This window comes from Tachysurus fulvidraco, chromosome 3 (genome assembly GCF_022655615.1).
Source record: "Tachysurus fulvidraco isolate hzauxx_2018 chromosome 3, HZAU_PFXX_2.0, whole genome shotgun sequence".
Classification (NCBI taxonomy): domain Eukaryota; kingdom Metazoa; phylum Chordata; class Actinopteri; order Siluriformes; family Bagridae; genus Tachysurus; species Tachysurus fulvidraco.
In genome coordinates, this window is record NC_062520.1 from 18537734 (window position 1) to 18555897 (window position 18164).

The 18164-nt window shown below is 39.4% G+C and overlaps 1 protein-coding gene across 5 annotated transcripts in view; it reads left to right on the top strand.

Moving 5' to 3' along the window:
• The window catches only part of dpyda.1 (dihydropyrimidine dehydrogenase a, tandem duplicate 1), a 127208-nt gene that overhangs the window by 6194 nt on the left and 102850 nt on the right, over window positions 1-18164 (top strand). For 4 of the 5 annotated variants that reach the window (XR_007140073.1, XM_047810774.1, XM_047810775.1 and 1 more), the window contains exons 2-3: window positions 8992-9102; window positions 15788-15870. Coding sequence is in view for 4 of the 5 variants with exons in the window: in XM_047810774.1 (XP_047666730.1) it covers window positions 8992-9102; window positions 15788-15870 (194 nt within the window). In the remaining variant the exon portion in view is untranslated. The remainder of the gene's footprint in view (window positions 1-8991; window positions 9103-15787; window positions 15871-18164) is intronic. The other variant, XM_047810773.1, reaches the window with a different exon arrangement.

Sequence of the window (18164 nt, forward strand, 5' to 3'; positions counted from 1 at the left end):
ACTCGCTGGCTACTAGTCTACTGCACAGTGTATTGCCTAGTCATCATCCAATCTCACAGGAACTAGCGTACACTTAACTGATCACACGACTCCTTTGCTTTCAGCAGACTCTATTGGCAAACTCAGTCAATGGATTTCATAGCCTAGGGAGCTTCACTTCAGTCTGCTTGGTTACACACCCATGGCATGTCTTGCAAATTGAGCCTGTTTGTGTTTCTCTCTCTCTCTCTCTCTCTCTCTCTCTCTCTCTCTCTCTCTCTCTCTCTCTCTCTCTCTCTCTCTCTCTCTCTCTCTCTCTCTCTCTCTCTCTCTCTCTTTCTCTCTCACTCTCTTGCTCTCTCTCTCTCTCCCTCTGCTCCATGGAGAGCAAATAAAGCCTTGGTCATCAAGCCATGATTTCTTTACAGTTCATTTACCTTCTGCTTCTGTGCTAATTGTTTTTCAAGGCTCAACATGGCCAGGGACTATTTCAAAGGCCAAATAATGAGGCTTCGGCACATTGGCCAGGACCAAATCAAACTGGCTTACAGAGTGTCTGATTTGTCTCAGCGCTCGTCCGTGAGTGGCTGCTGGCAGAGGGGAGGGGTCACAGTGTTACGGACTGGAATTCTAGACAAAATACTGTCTCTTGAGCTCTCTGATAGCAGGAAATGGATTGCAACTGATGCATATGATGCAACTAGGTTTTCTCAACTCCCTCTGCATAGCTCTAAGGAGGAACAGCAGATGGTTTGAGTTTTTTTTTGTTAACCCTTTCATGTTAACACTTCATTATGGTACCACTAGAGACAACAATGACGATTTTGCCATAAAAAATTGATGTTCACACATTACGTGGATTTGTCCGGGTTTTAGTAGAAACACCCACGTTAATTATTATCCGTCTATCTCATATTGGGCCATATGTGTTACGAACACGGGAATGAAATGGACCCAAATGCAGGATGGCGAAATAAACAGGTTTAATAACAAAAGAACACTAAACATGACACGGACTAAAGACAGGACAAGACAACAGTAGATTCCGTGCTGCACAAGGCAACGCAGCACAGTTAAATAGACAGAGTAACGACAATGGGAAACAGGTGTGGAGACAGGGAGGAGCAGACGAAGGAGGTGTGTTTAGAATTTATCCATTTAGCCATTATAGCCAGATTTAGAAAGCCATTTCCAAACAGAACAAATCCAAAGGGGCCAAAATCATTCCCGTGTTCGTGACAATATGTAATTTATATGACTTTAGTTATCTTATATGTAAACTGAACTGATTAAAAGGGAAAATGTAGTCTGTAGTCTTCTTGCATGTGGATGGCTCAAGGTCAGGATTAGTTTACTGATTAATAGAACTTGTGGTTTATGAAGAAATCAGAAGGTTTATAAACTGTATGCTTAGTCATGTGTACCATTTTATGTTTGAGCATTAAGTGGTCGTGTAGTTCACGGCATATAGCGGATATAAAAATGGACATTTTTATATCCTGTTTATCTGTTGATTTTAGGACCTTTTAAAAAAACACGTTACCTTTATGTATAGATTAGTTATAGATTAACAACACAACTATTTTAATGAAAGCAGTGATATGCTTCTCCTGTGATCCTGTGTCTCATATACGATCGTTAACATTACAAATCAGAAGAACTACAAGTACGTAATTAGTACTTAATTAGATCTATTAAGCGTCATGGACATTGTGACCAGTTTATGCACTGCGTCCTGTATAGTACTGATACGATGTGTAGCTCTACATCTAGTATTGACATGGCATCGAATAAATCGTCAAAGGACACACAAGATTATATCAGTATCTTGAATGGAGCTGAAATGATTAAATAGTTCTTATTACGAGATTACGCCTAATCAAACATGAGATCATTGAGAGTCGAATTAAAAATAATAATTTCAAGATGGAAATGTCAAGAAGGAAATATTGGCAGATACCAAAGTTTTGCTTAAGTGTTAGAAGTGTTTGGAAGAAGCAATAATGAATATAATGAATGTTTGAAAGACAGTTTTTTAGTAAAAGTTGATTAATGTCTTATTGATTATTATTGGTTTTATATTAATCCTATGACGAGAGTTTGACTGACTTCAAATTGATTTTACTTTATTGAGATTTTTGTAATTTTTCTAGTGCCTGAGCGTGAGCATGACTACAAACTGCACATCACATTGTTTTGAGATTCTTGAAGTGTACGTGTTTTTCTTGTTTATTTTTGATAGTGCTAATGATTAGTAGTGAACCAACCCAAGTGAATGATATGACAGCAAGTGACTGAGCTCAACAGCTCGAGGTGTGAACCTCTTCACAATATTGATATTGTGTTTTTGCTCATTTATTGTCTTGTAGACGTATCATCTGAAAAAATAAATCTGAGTACCGTTCACTTCATTAGTTTAGGCATTGCACTGTGTGTGTGTAAAGAATATTTCTTTAGACTCAAACGAGTAACTCGAGACATGTTCTGTAAGATATTGTGGGCCGTAAGTGCAAATACACTAAGCAAAAAAAAAAGTCAGAAACACAATAATCGTTACCGAACATCACGTTCACTTTCTCAGTTTGGTAACTATTTAGCAAAATAAAATGACGTCATTAGTGATATTCTTTGTTCTGAGTAACAAGGTGAGTTTTCAGCATCTCCTAGTAATGCCATGCAAAGCTGATAATGCAGATAACATCCTATGAATGCCCTTAATAATACTAAGCATGAATAAAAGCCTCAGTAGATGCCTTTATCCTTATATTTTCTCTTAATGTGAACCTTCTCCAGCTTTGCTGTCTCTCACAGACAGATGCACTCTGTAGTCAGTCGGCAGCGAGCATAAGACTGAGTTAATAGTGATGTGATGCTAAGTCTGCATTTGCTTTGGCAAGTGTGTCGTTGTGTTTATGCTTTTTCTGTTGCGTTGTTGTTGTTGTTTTGTAGAGAAGTTTAAGTTTACTGTGAGCTAGACTTTAATACCGACATGCATGTGGTAATATCATACAACGCTTTAGCCATATTGCATGTAGAGCTCTGATGTTCTATACGGTCAGATTATATTCTGTCAGGAGCCTAATAGTTACGTGTGCGTCATGTATCGTGAGTTTGAGTTTCTAATCATAAAGCGACTGACTGATATTCGGGGCCTATATTTAATATCGCTGACCTGCGAGCCAGCACTTTATTTCACTAACAGACGATCAATATGTGGAAATTCCTCTATTGATCCCTGCAGAAGATGGAGCGCACGGATTGCCAGCACACGTTTAACTATTCCTCACCTCTGAGCCGTAAATAATTTCCTTTTTAAGCAGGGGATTAACACAGGAAGGAGTTAAGTTTTAGCTTTGCACTTCTTCTGCATGCTAAGTGCAGGAATGTCTTGTGCATACCAAGTTGTGGAGGGTCTGTCTGGTTGAAGGGATGACGAAGGTCAAGGTAATTTATTGCACAATATGGTGCTGCTATTGATTAGACAGAGAAAGGGCAAGCCCAACTGCTTTGCTAATAGCCATATGAAAGTTTCAGGATTGTGTTCTTATCTCAAATACTGGCTAGAATATAGAGAGGATGTTTCATTCAGGGTCAGCACCGGATTGTTGATATTAACTTGATATTAGAGTTATCTGCATGTTGCTTGATTAGTTTGTTATGTGCGTTACAGCTTTATCCACATAGATTACACTGATAACGTGTGAGTGCAAACTCAAACAATACTGACCATTTTAAACAATGCAGCTCAGTGATTCATGCATCAGGACCCTGCCCTTGCTTCATCCAGCCATCAATTACCACTCACAGCCAAATTTGATTTGCCATTTCCTTCTGTCCATCACACACTTCCTCCCTATCTGCTTTCCTCAAAGGGGCTGGGGTTTGCATGCCTTGGCTAGGGCCTGGGCGCTTATTGATCTCCCATCTGCTAAGGCCTGGGTGATCACCGAAGAGTGATAGAGCAAGACCCTTCTGCTCCCCATGGAACCATCCAGCACACACAGATGGGCCCTGCGCAAAGCTCCCGCATCCCCAAGAGCTGCTGAGGCCTAGTCCGACCAGAAAAGGTCACACAAACAGCAGGGAGATCGGGCTGTTTTGTGTTTTAAATAATGTTTGATCACACACACGGCCTCCGCTAGGAATCGTCGAAGACTTCTCAATAACTGGAGGGAAAAAAAAATAAATCTATGCTTGTTTTTAGATAGTGCATGTTTCTGACATTTATTAACTGCCATGCAGCAGAGAGAGCACCTGGGGAAAGAAAAGTCTGCATGTTTGTGTAAGAGAAAGGCCAACACAGAGAGCAGCGAGTGCAATGAGCGTGTGCCGTACGATTTTCTACTACTAGTGTTGTTTCCTGTTCAGGTGCACAGTCAGTGAAATAACACTAACACCCTGCAGTACATGCAGTATTGATTAAAGCGCATGGATGTACGCCCTGTCTTGTGTGACATATTGATCTCATCGCTGACCGTGCATAACGCTCGACAGCACAACATGCTCGTTAAATAAGCCGTATACCTTCATATTCTTAGTAGCACATTTTAAACTAGATTATCGTATTCATCACATTCCGAAGATCTCGGCACACTTAGATTTACCTAACTCTTCTATGTAGCACCTTTTCTAAAGGACTTTTTGAAGAAGTGTAACATTAGGGTGTCTTATTCTTCTGTTGATTTAAAACATGCTGTAGCAGAGACAGATTAAGCTCTGTCAAACATCATTAGTGCTTCCTTTAACCTGGCTACAACATGAATCTGTTTCTCTTGTACATTTTCCACTTGAGGAGAGTGGGTCAATACCGGGCTGAATACAAGGCTCTCTTGGAGTCAGAAAAACAAAGGTCCTTCTGCAAAAAATGTTTTCACATTAAATCCTCTGCAGTGCACAGGATTTACAGAAAACATTTAGAGAAACACATGCGTAATATCTCGTAGCAGCCAGGTCAGCATCTGTTGGCTTTTTGTTTGCATTGTGAACAGAATATTAAAGTGGAGTTGTTTTGCACTATTCCGTGTGTAAGTCACACAGCTGAAAACAAACATGATGCAGAGTATGAATTAGTAATAAAGGTCTCGTAAATGATGAGAAAAGTAATACTTATCTACATTTTGTGTTAAAGGATTCTGCACTGGCTAGTGTACAGGTAGTGTACAGTTTTGGCCTGAAAGACATTGCAGGACTTCTGATTAGTGTGACATACCATAGTCATATCATGATTAAATACCAAAATGGAATGGTACAATTTTCCGAAGGGACGTAATAATAGACATGTGAGTAAATAGACAATGCAGCATGGTGGCACATCAGGAATCGTTGATACCTCACAGCTACATGCTCCTGGAGTTTTGCATGTTCTCTGCTTCTCTGTGTCCGTGTTGGTTTCCTTAGGATTCTCTAGTTTGTCTCACTTCCCAGTAGGTGTACTGGCGTTACTAAGTTGTCTTTAGGTGTGAACGAGCGCATACAAGGTGTCAGATCCAGGGTGTTTCAGCATCGTTGGACGGAGTGGCTCAAAATGTTAAGGCTCTGGGTTGTTCATAGGAAGGCCAAGGTTCACTAAGCACTGCCAAGCTGTTGGGCCCTTGAGCAAGGCTTGTAACCATCTCTGCTAAATCAAAGCTAACGCTGCACTCTGAACACAACTGCTTAACAAGCTGGGATATGTAATGAAAATCATTTCAATGTGCTGAAATATTATATATATATGTGACAAAGAAATAAGGCCTCCCTCCATCAAGGATAATGTTCCTGGTATAGTTTCTGGAGCAAGCATGACCCAGACCAGCACAAAACAGCTCCTGAAGGTGATTAAATGTATCATTAACTTGAAGAGTTTGTACACCCATACTTTGGATCAGGTTTTGGATTTTTAGAGTAAGGTTGTTAGGACCAATAATTCCATCTGTTGAAGTTTCCAGTTTTAAAACAAGGGAAATAAGTATCCTCTGTCTAAATGAAAGAGAGTGGGGTGTTTATGTAACAGAAAACATTTTCTTTTCTTCTCAGACTATGTGTTTTATGTGATCTATAGAAATCTATTAGCTGGTGATCAGGATTATGAGGTCTTGTATACTGGACCTCACAGCTAGCCAGTTAAAATCTATATTTAGTCAATTTCACTCTCAAACCTCATCTAGTGAGAGTGTAACACGAATTTCCTACAGTAACAACTGGTACACAATAAACAGACATGATCTTTCACCGCACAACAAATTATTCACTAATTGGGACTCCATATGTTATAATGAGAGACCAGACCTCTAAGTATAGATAGTTGAAGACATTTGCAACCTACAAAATATGTATAATGATATTTAGCTTATTTATAAGTTTGTTACTGAGAAGAGAGGCAGTATGTGGGCAAAGCAGTGCCATGTAAATAAAGCTCTCTTTTTTACTCATTATTGAGTTTTTACAAAAATAAACTACTGATGAACAAAAAGAAAAATAAATCAAATGGTGAAAATATGATTCTTTTTTTTTAAGTAAATATTTGTCCTTGAAGAATCTTCTCAGAACAGTTTGTGTTGCCAATACTACTATAATGAACTAGTTAACAACACTGGTGAGTTAAATCATCTTTCAACTTTGATAAAAGCAGGAGTATGAGCTAGTTTATATAATATTGTCTATTTATGTGTTTTTATTTTTATGTGGTCTCCTGCAGCTGCAGACTGATTATAGTCAGCGGAACCCAAGAGTGTCTTATTCCACTTTTCTACGCAACCATGCCATTACCTCCTCCAGTTTACCTAAAGGATCTTCCCAAAGAATATATTGGCTTATCCACACTGCATTATATGAAAATGGATAGGCAATGTAGTCCATAACACGCAATAAAGCCTGTATTTTTATTGTTTCAATATGTAGTTCATGCAGCGCCTTAACTACATTTTATTAGGTGTGAAATTAAAGAATTAATAGGATGATGTCTGCCATTGCATAAAGCGGGACATTTCATTTAGCATGAGATGTAGGTGGCCGGTACTCTGCTGGAGAGAGGCAGGTTAGAGAACATCTACCTGCCCTTTTCAACGCCTCATACCTCCATTCGAAATGGGCTTTCATCCAGCCTACTGTGAAAATATGAAAAGACAAAGGTTTATGTGTTGTCACATTGCCTGCGGGACACTAATTGAGGTGGGTTGCTGGTGGCCGGCTTAGGCAGGGGGTAAAATCGAACGAAAAGATGGAAAAACCGAATCTAAAAGATAATGTATAGCTTTGCTGGGTGCTCAGGGGGAACAGTGGATTTATTTCGATACAGTGAACATCAGTGGGAATATGCAGGTTAAACTCCCGAATAGGAGGAGCGCTATGTCGGAATTGCAGGACTGCAAAAAAAATCTCAATTGCCTCGGCAGTTTCTGGTGCCTAATATATACAAACCTGCCTAAATAGTATTTTAGAAAATCCACGGCATCTGTAAGCTGTATAGGCACATGTTCCATGTATATACTTGCACTTACAAAACAAATGTTCTCAGTGGACATGTATGCTGCTGTGTAAAGCATCTCTTTTATCTGTTTTGTGTTCTTATCTGCTCTCCTGTGTGATTGCCTGTCTTTGTACTGCAATTTGTATTTGTGTGCAGTTAATGCAGTATAGTACCAAGTGACATGATTATAGATTCATGTCTATGAGCACTTGGTCTGGACTGTGAGTGGGGGGCACGGCTGATTGTAATGGAGGGGTACATGTCCTGGCTGTTTGCTGTGAAGGTGATGGAACGTGCATGATGATAACAGGGTGTCTCATTGGGCATGGGCCGGAGACATGTCTGGTAGTTTGGTAGGGGGGTTGCAGGAGGTACACGCCAACCAAGTAAAGAGGCTCATTAGAACCTGAGGGCTGATAGAGGGATTTACAATAAGCACTCAGTCAACTGAATATTTTCCTCCTGCTAAATAATGCATTGCTTTCACTCATTACATGTAGTGCCAAGGATTTGGAACACCATTAGAACTTAATATTGTGTCTTAGTGAAGGATTTGTCTCTTGTTGAAAAAGTGAAAAAGAAACCAAAGCATCTGTTAAAATAGAAAAGCTAGAATTTAGTTATTATTATAATAGACTCACTGAAACTGGGCTGAGCAAGAATGGAAAAGTAACAGGTGGAAGTATATTCATGATCTTGTCTGACAGGAGTGGAACCCGATGTGGCCTTCTGCTGTTGTACGACGTCCACCTTAAGGTCTGATGTGTTGTGTTCCTCTTAGATGCTGTTCTACTCACCACAGTTATGCAGAGTAATTATTAAAGTGTGGATGTGGTAGTGTAGTGGTTAAGGTGATGGATCAAAGATTGGAAGGTTGTGAGTTCAACTGCAAGTGTCCACTGCTGGGCCCTTGAGCAAGGCCCTTAACCCTCAGCTCAGTTGTTTACAGTGAGATTAAATGTGCCAAATGCTGTAGATGTATTAGAGTTGCAGTAGCCTTCATGCCACCTCTAATGGTTCTGTTTGTTCTCCTGCTCCATCACCAAAACTTTTCCTGTTGCCTCTTACAGAAACTTTTTTGTTTTGTGCACTGTGCTGCTGATTGCATAATTGCACAAATGTAAAGATGTAGAGGTGATTTTAATAAAGTGGATGGTGACTGTATGCTTAAAAGGATAGAGAAATTGCTTAGTGTATATGAGGGAAAGGACTGTGATTAATGAAGCTGGAGCACCTGCAGACCATATTTTGTGTAATATTTTGGATCTGTGAATATGTGAAGGTCATCGTGAAGGTCAATTCTTTCACTTCTGCCTGGAGTGAAATGAGTTTTTGAACAAAACATTTGGATGTAGCTTTACAGCACTGTACGGCCTTGACCTGTGTGACTCCTGTACATGTAAAGCTCTGAGTGTAGAATTTAGCTTTAGCCATAAAAAAATATTTATTTGCAAGTTAATGTCACTATTCATTTAATCCACTTTTGCATAAATGCCAGAGATGTAAAATGGTTGCTATGTTGCAAACCTTCCCTAACAGCCTCCCCCGTCTCTTTGTGTGTGTAGAATATCCTTGCCCTCAATCCGAGGGTGAAGAGCCATGCTGTGCTCCACTCCACTGCAGCCAAGAAAGCTGAGAAAAAGCACTGGAAGAGGAACACAGAGAAAAGCTGTGATGTAAGTGCCTCACTTTTTTACCTTTAACCTTTGACTCCCTGCTGAAACCACTAATGTTGCAACCACTGCGCAAACATTTACCAACCAGCCCGAAGTTGTACACACTTTGGACCGCATCTATATTCAGACAGTCCATGTTCTAGGAAACTGACCTCGTCTGGTGAGGGTTGTGTGACGTGACGCATTCAAAACCAGTCACTTCGTCTCCTAGCAAGGACCTCTGCTGTGTTCTACATCACCACGTCAATAAACAGAAATTACACACACAGATTTGTATGTTTAAAATTTATAGACAGAACCATAGATGAACGATTTAAACACATGTCCTTGTTAACAGCAGTGATTCAGTAAAAGGGAATAATAAGACCACGTTGCTCTCTCTTTCTCTCTCTCTCTCTCACACACACACACACATACACACACACACTCACTCACTCACTCACTCACTCACAAAAAAAAAGGTCTGTCAAACAAAATTATCTTAGAATTCCAGGCACATGCTGTCAAAGTCTCAGGAATATCTCTCAAGACCAGTGTTTGGGTTTTTGGCAGGTGGCCATGGCGCTCGTCTGTCTTTCAAGGCAACTGAGACTTCAGCTTGTTTAATGTAGACACAAAACAAGATGGAGTTATTTTGTTTGAGAGATTATCTACCTATACCCTCTACTGTTGCTAAGTAAAACTTCCTCATTTATCATTATAATCAGATGGGAATAGATCACAAATTTGATATCATTCATTATGTACCTATATGGTGAAATGCTAAACTAGTAACTGTGCACGTATTCCGAGACTGAGCTCCTGCACTTTTACAATCGACTGCGGTGTGTGAGGAGTAAAACAGCAGACGTCTTGTTATAGGAAAATATGGGTAGATGAAATCACTGATACTTGAGCACTGATACTGGAGACTCCTTCCAAAAATGATTTAATAAGCATCCTCTAACAAAAGGTGTCCTATAAACCCTATCAACAATTACACTGTTTACAAGGCACCGGTGTTGATTAAACCTGATTAATGAAACGAATTAACACCTTCTGACCAAACAGAACGAGTGTTTTAAACTTCAGACTGTTATCCTCTCTTCCTGTCTGTATAGTTATAGTTATGAACCACTGAAATGGTGGGAAAACAGCTAAGAATAAGATATGTGTTCTTGCCTGCTGTAGCTATAAGAACACACAGTAAAACAGAGATTATTGCTGGTGGAGTGTTATTTTTCATGCTATACATTTCTCCGTGTCGATTGCCCAATCCACCCAGTAAGTCCTTTATCAGAATGCTGACTCTGTGGAGCCGGTGACGATAATACAGTTTTCCAGTATTGATTGAGGTGAAGCAGATTTATCCTCTTCGTAAAGAAAAAGCAATGACTGTTTTATTGATCCTTAAAATAAGTTTTGTTGGGCCCAGAAGCGTCGTCATAATTGTTCTGTGGAATCTCCCGAATGCTGGAGGGGCTGTAAACTTTATTTTATAGGGAATCTATGAACAGTGACTGTCCATAGATTCCAAATGTGTTTGGGAGAAATATGGTGGCTATAGCCAGCTGTTATCTTCGTCTGTCAGGACTCAGGTGCTTAGGATTTTTCACTCCCCTCCTCTGGGCTTGGGGGCATGTCGTCAGCAAGGTAATTTTGAAACATTTCCCCACAGGCATCATCCCTTACAGAGCCCACTTTGAGTTGAAGCTATTAGCTGACCAGAGGCTTCTCAATATTTGTCTTTCTGCTCCAATAGCACAGGTTGGAGTCAGAGATAATCTACCAAACACAAACAGGTACAAGTTCTGCAGCAGGTGCTGAGATGGGGGATGGAGACACACTTGATGTGCCTTTGTTTTTGAATATATTACGGCACTGTTTACTGACGGGTTGGTTTTATTAATCTGCCTGTATGGTCTAATCCAATTTAATGAGGCTCCAGATTGCATTATGAGAGGCTTACCCTGAGCACAGAGTGAAGGGCAGGTATGTTTGTGAGATGCACGAGCTGGTGTTTTTTCTTCCTGCTCATGGACAAAAAGAGGAAGGTGAGGAAGAAATGAGTATGGCTCCTCAGTCTTTAACAGTACACTCTTAAATCTCTCCCAGAAACATCCCTCAGCATGCTAGTGTTAGATACCTCCTGATAGAAAAGCCATCTATACAGGCCAGAGGATAAGTGTGTCACTTCCACAGCCACAGTGAGTTACTGTCTCTCTCTTTCTGTGTGTGTGTGTGTGTGTGTGTGTGTGTGTGTGTGTGTGTGTGTGTGTGTGTGTGTGTGTGTGTGCGCGCGCTCTTCATGCCCTTCCTCCTAATAGTCATCGCTGTTTTCTGTCTGGTGCCGAGGTTCTGCTACTCTAGAAGCTGCTTTGGGGAGGTTTTTGTTTTATAGGAATGAAGTAATTGCTTCAATAAGAGTATTTCATCCTAATTCCTATAAGATATACTGTGTGTATATACCTATAAAAAAAACCTTCAGTACAATTTACAGCACAGATCATTCTCCTCTATTTAAATCAATTTATCAGTCATGATTATCATTTATTAAGTGAATACGGCAAAATCAGAATAAATCAGGTGCGATCTATTTTATTTGAGTACGTCTCTGTCTGATGAGTGTCGAACAAAGCTAATTTCTTATATTTCAGGAACGATGATCTATTGGAAATTCATTTATAAAACAGCATATTTAACAAAGAAAAAACAATGTACTGTTGATATGTTTATTTATTTATTATTAATATATATAAAATATAAGAAATATAAGAATCTGGACAACAGAAATTTGGGCAAGTCGTGGCCTAATGGTTAGAGAGTCTGACTCGTAACCCTAAGGTTGTGGGTTCGAGTCTCGGGCCGGCCACAACTGAGGTACCCTTGAGCAAGGCACCGAACTCCGCAACTGCTTCCTGGGCGCCGCAGCATAAATGGCTGCCCACTGCTCCGGGTGTGTTCACAGTGTGTGTGTGTTCACTGCTGTGTGTGTGGACTTTGGATGGGTTAAATGCAGAGAACAAATTCTGGGTATGGCTCACCATACTTAGCCGTATGTCACTTCACTAATTAATTAATTAAGAAATGTTCACATTTCTCAGTTTCTCAGTAAGCTGTTTTAATTTCTTAATTTTTTTTTGTTTGAATGTCTTTAAGAGTTAAAAAGAAGTTGATCTGGCTGAAGGACTGACTGCTTGTAGCTGCTACAACATAAGTGATAACAGAACTGTCTGTAAAGGCTCACCATGTGTTGAAATTAAAATGGGTTGAAGCGTTTTATTGCTAATTGTTTTGGTACACACTGAAGAAAATGACATCTTAGGAAGTGAAACTATATTAAATCTAGTCAGATTTATCAACAACTCATTATAAGATTGCAACGAACCAAATATATGATTACTGTTTCTAGCCATATTTACTAGGTTTAATATACTCTGTGATTCGCTTGTAATTCTTTTATTGGGAAATGCTAGATCAGTCTGACTACATTTGGGATATTTTAACTTGCTGAATTGTCATGTTTTGCACTGTAAGAGAACTCAATCACTCAAACACTTCAGGACATGCTGGTATTGGAAAATAACCAACTTCACATGGCAGTCATGTGTTTTCATCTAGATTTAACAGTTATTATATTGCATAAGAAAAGTATAAAATCTCATCTAAAACTTTAGTTCATTTTGATCTTGATACAGTTTTAGCACAGCCAAAGCAATTCAGTGTTTTGTTAGATTCAGTAGTCTGTGCCTGAACGCTGCAATGTTTCCTTTGTTGCTTTTATTTGAAGGGAAGAGATGCACAGCAATAGATCCAGTCGCTGCACTCTAATCTCTGCATGCGGAATCATTTCTTCTCGCGTAGAGCATTATGAATGAGGCTGCATCAGCACCGTTGCCAGGTTTATGTGCCACTGTTGAAGGGAAATATATTGAGTAAAATGAAGAATAAATGCTCCACTCCATCACTCTCAGATAAAAGTAAATGGATCATGCCGCTAATAGTCCAGGAAGACAGATTGCTCATTAAACCATCTGAATGTTATAAAAAGGAGGTGATGAATTTTTTTCTCTTCTTTGGAATATATTAAGGCATCCAAAAGAACTTTGTCTCACTTTATTCATTATGACAACTGTAAGAGTGCTTGTCAAATCAGTGTAATGATTTTATAGTGACATCACATTAAGACATGCACCAGCTACCCCTGCTCTTAGCCTCTCTCCCTGTCGCTGTGGCCAACAGGGGGCGACGCTCACGGCAGCAAATAGCTTTTCGGCGTAGCAGAGTTAAATTAGTAAGTGAAAGACAGTGTAAGTGCAGTGGCCGTTACTTATCTCTAACACCCTGGCACCATTACATGCCACTTGATCAACCTGGCCATTGATTGCTTTTGCCTGATCCAATGCCAGCCTGCTGCTCCTGCACAGGATACAGAGGAGGAAAGAGGGTGTTCAGCTTGGCAGGGGATGTAATAAGGAGGTGTTGTTGGGCTAGTGATCGATGGGTTTTATCAGCTGGAACACACAGATAGCCCTCACCCCTCACTCATAATCCCAGAGCTTTCCTCTCTCTACTCCCCTCTCATAGGATTTAGCAACAGCTCGAAGGATTAGACTAGCAATGCTTCCCTGTGTAAGCCATCCTGGTAGAGGGGAGGGAGATTACATGAATAATGTTGGGGTTTGATGTTAATAGAAACCCCTAATAAGTCTTTTTTTTTCCTCTCAGCACATTTCCATGCTTCTTAATGTACAGAGGAATACACAAAGGGTTTTTTTGTGCCTCGCTCAGCTGGCTGTGCACAGTACTGGCAGGCGAGAAATAATCTGAGTGGCTTTTACTCATAATGGCTGATTTGATTCTGTCATGAGCTTTCATTAAAGACATTTCCTCAAGTCACAGATATAGAAGCCATGGTGAATTGAATGCACTTTTATTATTTGCTATATAAAAGTCAGGGGGAAAAATGCAACACGATGACGGAAATCCTCTTTTAAAAAGGCACATCGCGTGCGTCACAGGGTTCTCATAATTAGTGCAATTTAAGCCGAACCTGAATTTTAAAAGGAGCGTTTGTCTTCAGACAGTCCGATCTCTCTTCACTTAGCTGTGTCTTTGACTAGAAATGATACGCTGTACCTTCTTGTCTGTTTGCTTCTATTTATTTGCTATAAAGATAACTGCAGGTCATTTCTTTTCTATTTACAAAATATTTTGTTACAGTTGACTTTTTTGATTTATGCTCCACATGACATACACAGTGAATCTAAAGGTTTTATTTTCCACATCGCGAGTCAAGAATGTATAAATAATATTTTTGGAAGAATTGCAATCAATTGTAGTTTTCAAAGAGCATCTGATTGTGAACCGCCCACACAACATATTCCGTATAGGAAGTATAGCCCTCAGCTTCTGGATGCTGTATTATTATGTCACCCATGAGGCTTAACAGTGCAATAATTATCTTTTTCCCCATCATTGTGTTTTTAATATTTGAACAACTAGAAGCAAATACATTTGTTAATTCCACTCGATTAGATAAAGACATTGGAGGAGGATGCTGGGGGAGAATCACTTACTCGCAGAGTGCTTGGAATCATGCAGATTAGATATCAATATGAAATGCTGAGCATTCTGTTGTTGGAATATAAATGTATAAATGTGTTGTATAAATGCAACCTGCCACTGGCCTTTTTTGGAGTGGAGAAAACTGAGTTAGCTTTCTCCTGAATTAACACTACACATTCAATGTAGTCAGCAACATTGCTCGGCCGAAATTTATATTCGTATTAAGTCACTCTGTCAGGCCGTGGCTTTCATATATCAATATAAAGCTCTGAATTTGTCATGGCTGATGTGGTCATAAAGCAAAATTTAAAGTGACTTGAGCCACAACAAAGGCTGCTGTACTGTACAAAATGCACAGTTTCACAGCAATACATTTCCCACAGAACCTGTAAATTCAAATCCATACAAGTTTTACCGGATGCTGTAGTGCGTCTTTTGGTCAGCGCTTTACCACTGTGCAATGCAGTTGTGTGCTTAGTGAGCAAGAGAGTGCAATAGGAGCTGTTGACTGTTTGTCAGTGAGGGTTATCAGAGATAATGACTCCTGCTCTTGAGTGTGAGAGGGGGATCAGGGTGTGTGCATGTGGGAGTGTGTGTTCTCTGTGAGAGAGGGACACAGTGTTTATCAGTGGAGCTGAGAGGTAAAAGCCTCCTCTCACTAATCACTCGCATGTCAATCCCAGCAGGCCTCGTTCCAGCCCTGCACTTACCTTCAGGGTCAGGGGCTGGAGAGGCCGATCGCCATGACAACAGCATGCCAGCCCCTCAAACCGCGACATTTTTGACTGTGGCACAAGTTGATAGTGTCACATTTAATGAAATGTGAAGGCCAGCCTGTGGAAGTAATGCCCTGATTTGCATATGGTTTAAAGGGATTGTCAGGGGAAAAGAAATCTTGGTGGCAATACTGGAGTGGATTATGTTCAGCGCGTGTGTAATAGCCCCGATCAATGAAACGCATCAGACGCAAACAACCAAACAAGCAGCACCACTTCCTCTACTCATAATATCATCCTTGTTTCTTTCTCTCTCTCTCTCTCTCTCTCTCTCTCTCTCTCTCTCTCTCTCTCTCTCTCTCTCTCTCTCTCTCTCTCGCACTCTTTCTGTCCATCTCTCTCACCCTATCTCTCACATTCAGAGCTGCGTGAAGCTGGAGAACAATTTTGATGACATCAAACACACGACACTGAGCGAGCGCGGAGCACTTCGGGAAGCCATGAGGTAAGACACAGGTCGCCATGGCAACAATCACAGATGTGGCAAAGAGGAAGAGCACGAGTGTGTACGGGGCGGAGGCTAGTCATTCTTCATTACTGCAGGAACAAATGAGTTTATTGCCACCATTTGGCCGACATTTTTAAGATATTTATACGTGAGGGGAGGAGTCTTCCCTTAGGGCTGTGTGTCAGCGTCATGGCTACCTGTGGTGAGTTGCATTCTAACACTAAGTAATCACTTCAAATGGGCCTTATATACTCACAGACCAGTTATCACACTGCGGTGCACAATTCGGTCATCCTGTACATTTTGTTGCGTTTTGCTTGATAACCATCTTGGTACTATTGCACAGAGCAGTTCTAACACACAAGAGGATTTGTTTGCACTTAGAGCTTTAAGCAGTAAAACTTTGTCCCTAACCTCATGCAATGAAGGAAAATCTTATGAATTTCTTACAAATTTCCTGGTTTTGATGGTTTCCCATGCATTGTCAAGCTTGTTGTTAATAGAGAAACTATTAGTATTGCATCTATTCAAACCAAGTAGTGTGTTAAATGTGAATTTTCATCTGCTTTCATCTCATTGATCTGCATCACAAATGGAATTATGGAGTACGTTAGGGAAGATGACCAAGAATCCTTAGTGTGCGGTGGCTGTTGCAAAATCTGCTTTAATCTCCTTAACTTCATTAAGAAAAGATAGAGGAGGATTACAGAGAACTGCATGTAAATGAGCATAATTCCTAGTGAAATTTAAACAGCTCAGAGATAAATACATCATCAGGGAGGCACAAACAGCTTCAAAATATCAACTAATTGAATTCTTTTCATGAAGACGTGTGTTTAGGAAGAACGGGCTAGTTTGAGATAATTGACTAAATATATACTAACCCTAAACTTAAATGCAGTTCACAAAAAAAATTTTTGTTGCCATTGTTCAAAAAGATACTTTGATATTTGTTTTTTACAATGCAAACAAAACGAAACAAAAAAAATACACAAAAATACGACAGTAAAAATAATGTATTCGTTTATGTATTTACATGGTATAAATTTATAAAAAACAAAAAAAATTCTATATATATTTTGGGATTTTTGACCTCTGGCTCTTGTCCCCCCAGTGGACCATGGTGGTATTGACTGTACATATGTCATCTAATGTACAGTGTGGGTGTGTGTATGTGTGTGTGTGTGTGTGTGTGTGTGTGTGTGTGTGTGTGTGTGTGTGTGTGTGTGTGTGTGTATGGGTGAGGGGGATAAATGTAAAGTAACTTCTTAAAAAGAATAGAAATAATAGAAATGAATGTAATAAACATTACATTTGATTGAAACTTGTCCAACAAAACCCCACCTGGAACATTCTTATTCCAGATGTTTTTGAGTGATATTCATGTGTACATAGGAAATCTTTGATATCTTTTCGGGCGGAGTACGATGAGTTTTGTAAAGAATTGATTGAGCAGCCCTTTATGTGGAGCTGTATTGTAGCTTGTATCAGCATATTTTCTCTTTATCAGTGTGGTTAATGTGTTACAGCTGTGCCTGCATTTTTAACTGCTGTTAAAAAGGTTACGCTCATATTCATATCCCAGAGAACACATTTGATGGATTATTGCTTGATGTAATAGTTGTAGTGCCTGTACACAGTAGTTTTTTGTACACTGTACACAGATTCCATAGAAATAAATGTAGCATTATTTTGTGATATTTTTTTAACAAGTACTGCAACCCAAATATCAACCTTGTCAAACCTTTTTAAATATTTATATTTATATTTTCCACATAAAATATGTTATCCTTTAACAACGTGTACTAGCATAAAGTGCCCGGTCTCAGTCTCATCTGTCAGCCAATGTTTTAACACCAACGAGTAGAAAATCAAGCATTTCAGCCAGGAGTCTTATATTGATGAACAACCATGATTAAGAATCACTGTGATGTGTAACAGCCTCCTGTTTATCAAAGATAGTGGCAAAAAAGTGTCATAAGCAAATAGTCAGATAAAAATATATAAACAAAAGTATATATATATATATATAAACAAAAGTACTTACCAATAAATATCAGTAGAATAATTATAATATAATACTAAAGTAATACATAATGAATTTAGAAAATGTATATGTACATAAAATGTGTATGTCTATGTATATAAAATATGTACATAGAAATATATGTACTTTCTATTTAATAGATGTTCATTTGTTGAGCATTTTTTATCATAAATATCCCTCTCTCTCTCTCTCTCTCTCTCTCTCTATCTATCTATCTATCTATCTATCTATCTATCTATCTATC